Genomic DNA, 4,843 nt, shown 5'->3' with positions numbered 1-4,843 from the left:
AAATGGTCTAAAACGTTTTTAAATACGATATTAAGCTCTTTTGTGCTCTTTGATGTTTTTGTGTAACCAAGTTTCATCGAAATGCACAACATGGTCTAAAACGTCTCCAAATGCGATTTGAAGCTTTTCTAAGCACTTTGGTGTTTTTATGTTAACAAGTTTTTTCGAAAATCACAAAATGGTCTAAAACGTCTCAAAATGCGATTTGAAGGTATTCTGAGCACTTTGGTGTTTTTATATTAACAAGTTTTTTCGAAAATCACAAAATGGTCTAAAACGTCTCCAAATGCGATTTGAAGCTATTTTGTAAACTTTGATGTTTTGTGTGAAAAAGTTTTTTCGAAATGCTCAAAATGGTCTAAAACGTTTTTAAATACGATATTAAGCTATTTTGTGGACTTTGATGTTTTTGTGTGAAAAGTTTTAACGAAATGCTCAAAATGTGATTTTAAGCACTTTAATGTTTTTGTGTAACCAAGTTTCATCGAAATGCACAAAATTGTCTAAAACGTCTCCAAATGCGATTTGAAGCTATTCTGTACACTTTGATGTTTTGTGAGAAAAAGTTTTTTTGAAATGCTCAAAATGGTCTAAAACGTTTTTAAATACCATATTAAGCTATTTTGTGCACTTTGATGTTTTTGTGTGTAAAATTTTATCGAAATGCTCAAAATGGTTTAAAACGTCTCCAAATGCGATTTGAAGCTATTCTGTACACTTTGATGTTTTGTGTGAACAAGTTTTGTCGAAATGCTCAAAATGGTCTAAAACGTTTTTAAATACGATATTAAGCTATTTTTTGCTCTTTGATGTTTTTCTGTGAAAAATTTTAACGAAATGCTCAAAATGGTCTAAAACGGTTTCTAATGTGATTTTAAGCACTTTGATGTTTTTGTGTAACCAAGTTTCATCGAAATGCACAAAAGGGTCTAAAACGTCTCCAAATGCGATTGGAAGCTATTCTTAGCACTTTGGTGTTTTTATGTAAACAAGTTTTTTCGAAAATCACAAAATTGTCTAAAACGTCTCCAAATGCGATTTGAAGCTATTTTGTACACTTTGATGTTTTGTGTGAAAAAGTTTTTTCGAAATGCTCAAAATGGTCTAAAACGTTTTTAAATACGATATTAAGCTATTTTGTGGACTTTGATGTTTTTGTGTGAAAAGTTTTAACGAAATGTTCAAAATGGTCTAAAACGTTTTCCCATATCATATTAAGCCATTTTGTGCAATTTGATGTTTTTGTGTTTTTGTTTCATCGAAATGATCAAAATGGTCTAAAACGTCTCCAAATACGATTTAAAGCTATTCTGTACACTTAGATGTTTTGTGTGAAAAAGTTTTGTCGAAATGCTCAAAATGGTCTAAAACGTTTTTAAATACGATATTAAGCTATTTTTGCTCTTTGATGTTTTTGTGTGAAAAGTTTTAACGAAATGCTCAAAATGTGATTTTAAGCACTTTGATGTTTTTGTGTAACCAAGTTTCATCGAAATGCACAAAATGGTCTAAAACGTCTCCAAATGCGATTTGAAGCTTTTCTAAGCACTTTGGTGTTTTTATGTTAACAAGTTTTTTCGAAAATCACAAAATTGTCTAAAACGTCTCAAAATACGATTTGAAGGTAATCTGAGCACTTTGGTGTTTTTATGTTAACAAGTTTTTTCGAAAATCACAAAATGATCTAAAACGTCTCCAAATGCGATTTGAAGGTATTCTGAGCACTTTGGTGTTTTTATGTTAAGTTTTTTCGAAAATCACAAAATGGTCTAAAACGTCTCAAAATGCGATTTGAAGGTATTCTGAGCACTTTGGTGTTTTTATGTTAACAAGTTTTTTCGAAAATCACAAAATGATCTAAAACGTCTCCAAATGCGATTTGAAGCTATTTTGTAAACTTTGATGTTTTGTGTGAAAAAGTTTTTTCGAAATGCTCAAAATGGTCTAAAACGTTTTTAAATACGATATTAAGCTATTTTGTGGACTTTGATGTTTTTTTGTGAAAAGTTTTAACGAAATGCTCAAAATGGTCTAAAACGGTTTCTAATGTGATTTTAAGCACTTTGATGTTTTTGTGTAACCAAGTTTCATCGAAATGCACAAAAGGGTCTAAAACGTCTCCAAATGCGATTTGAAGCTCTTTTGTGTTTTTATGTTAACAAGTTTTTTCGAAAACTACAAAATGGTCTAAAACGTCTCCAAATGCGATTTAAAGCTATTCTGTACACTTTGATGTTTTGTGTGAAAAAGTTTTGTCGGAATGCTCAAAATGGTCTAAAACGTTTTAAAATACTTTTGTGCTCTTTGATGTTTTTGTGTAACCAAGTTTCATCGAAATGAACAAAATGGTCTAAAACGTCTCCAAATGCGATTTGAAGCTTTTCTAAGCACTTTTGTGTTTTTATGTTAACAAGTTTTTTCGAAAACTACAAAATGGTCTAAAACGTCTCCAAATGCGATTTGAAGCTATTTTGTAAACTTTGATGTTTTGTGTGAAAAAGTTTTTTCGAAATGCTCAAAATGGTATAAAACGTTTTTAAATACGATATTAAGCTCTTTTGTGCTCTTTGATGTTTTTGTGTAACCAAGTTTCATCGAAATGAACAAAATTGTCTAAAACGTCTCCAAATGCGATTTGAAGCTTTTCTAAGCACTTTGGTGTTTTTATGTTAACAAAAAAAAAAAAAAAAAAAGCAGGAGACCAGTTAATTCAGCAGGTGTCCTCTTTTAACTATCTTGGGAGCAAAATAACAGATGATGCCAGGTGTGTAACGGAGATAAAGAGAAGGATAGTCCTTGCGAAATCCGCATTTGGAGAAATGGAGAATATCTTGAAGAACTGTGCGATGAGTATGGAAACCAGGTTGCGTGTATTAAACTGCTACATCTATCCTGTGCTGATGTATGGAAGTGAAGCCTGGTCAATCACAACTGACCTCAGAAAAAGATTGGAAAGCTGTGAGATGTGGTTTCTAAGGAGAATGATGAGAATTCCATGGACAGATAGAGTTAGTAATGAAGATGTATTGATAAGAGCTGGAGTATGCAGGAAACTACTGAAGGGTATTAGGATTAGACAGATGAGATTCATGGGACATGTGTTGAGGAAGGGAGGTCTGGAGAACTTGGCATTACCGGGGAAAATAGAAGGAAGAAGGAGCAGGGGGAGGAAAAGAGTCACTTGGTTGGCCAGCATAGCTGAATGGATTCGGAATAGAGGCGAGAATACCAAAGAAGTGGAGTTGCTGAATATGGCAATAGACAGAGAATTGTGGCACAACATGATCGCCAAAGTCTCATGATATGGCACTTCGAGAGAGAGATGTTAACAAGTTTTTTCGAAAATCACAAAATTTTCTAAAACGTCTCAAAATACGATTTGAAGGTATTCTGAGCACTTTGGTGTTTTTATGTTAACAAGTTTTTTCGAAAATCACAAAATGATCTAAAACGTCTCCAAATGCGATTTGAAGGTATTCTGAGCACTTTGGTGTTTTTATGTTAAGTTTTTTCGAAAATCACAAAATGGTCTAAAACGTCTCAAAATGCGATTTGAAGGTATTCTGAGCACTTTGGTGTTTTTATGTTAACAAGTTTTTTCGAAAATCACAAAATGGTCTAAAACGTCTCCAAATGCGATTTGAAGCTATTTTGTAAACTTTGATGTTTTGTGTGAAAAAGTTTTTTCGAAATGCTCAAAATGGTATAAAACGTTTTTAAATACGATATTAAGCTCTTTTGTGCTCTTTGATGTTTTTGTGTAACCAAGTTTCATCGAAATGAACAAAATCGTCTAAAACGTATCCAAATGCGATTTGAAGCTTTTCTAAGCACTTTGGTGTTTTTATGTTAACAAGTTTTTTCGAAAATCACAACATTTTCTAAAACGTCTCAAAATACGATTTGAAGGTATTCTGAGCACTTTGGTGTTTTTATGTTAACAAGTTTTTTCGAAAATCACAAAATGATCTAAAACGTCTCCAAATGCGATTTGAAGGTATTCTGAGCACTTTGGTGTTTTTATGTTAAGTTTTTTCGAAAATCACAAAATGGTCTAAAACGTCTCCAAATGCGATTTGAAGGTATTCTGAGCACTTTGGTGTTTTTATGTTAACAAGTTTTTTCGAAAATCACAAAATGGTCTAAAACGTCTCCAAATGCGATTTGAAGCTATTTTGTAAACTTTGATGTTTTGTGTGAAAAAGTTTTTTCGAAATGCTCAAAATGGTCTAAAACGTTTTTAAATACGATATTAAGCTATTTTGTGGACTTTGATGTTTTTGTGTGAAAAGTTTTAACGAAATGCTCAAAATGGTCTAAAACGGTTTCTAATGTGATTTTAAGCACTTTGATGTTTTTGTGTAACCAAGTTTCATCGAAATGCACAAAAGGGTCTAAAACGTCTCCAAATGCGATTTGAAGCTCTTTGGTGTTTTTATGTTAACAAGTTTTTTCGAAAACTACAAAATGGTCTAAAACGTCTCCAAATGCGATTTAAAGCTATTCTGTACACTTTGATGTTTTGTGTGAAAAAGTTTTGTCGGAATGCACAAAATGGTCTAAAACGTTTTTAAATACTTTTGTGCTCTTTGATGTTTTTGTGTAACCAAGTTTCATCGAAATGAACAAAATGGTTTAAAACGTCTCCAAATGCGATTTGAAGCTTTTCTAAGCACTTTGGTGTTTTTATGTAAACAAGTTTTTTCGAAAATCACAAAATGGTCTAAAACGTCTCCAAATGCGATTTGAAGGTATTCTGAGCACTTTTGTGTTTTTATGTTAACAAGTTTTTTCGAAAATCACAAAATGGTCTAAAACGTCTCCAAATGCGATTTGAAGCTAT

At 32.2% G+C, this 4,843-nt stretch overlaps 1 protein-coding gene across 1 annotated transcript; it reads left to right on the top strand.

Annotated features, from left to right (window-relative positions):
* The first annotated feature begins 2,819 nt into the window (after nucleotides 1-2,819).
* On the top strand, nucleotides 2,820-3,302 carry LOC140057709 (uncharacterized). Its single transcript, XM_072103429.1, has one exon. It carries the CDS (start codon nucleotides 2,820-2,822, stop codon nucleotides 3,300-3,302), a length of 483 nt encoding a protein of 160 aa, XP_071959530.1.
* Nucleotides 3,303-4,843: the final 1,541 nt, after the last annotated feature.

This window comes from Antedon mediterranea, chromosome 8, assembly GCF_964355755.1.
Source record: "Antedon mediterranea chromosome 8, ecAntMedi1.1, whole genome shotgun sequence".
NCBI lineage: Eukaryota > Metazoa > Echinodermata > Crinoidea > Comatulida > Antedonidae > Antedon > Antedon mediterranea.
The sequence above is the reverse complement of the archived record's forward strand: the minus strand, read 5'-3'. Positions and strand labels throughout refer to the sequence as shown.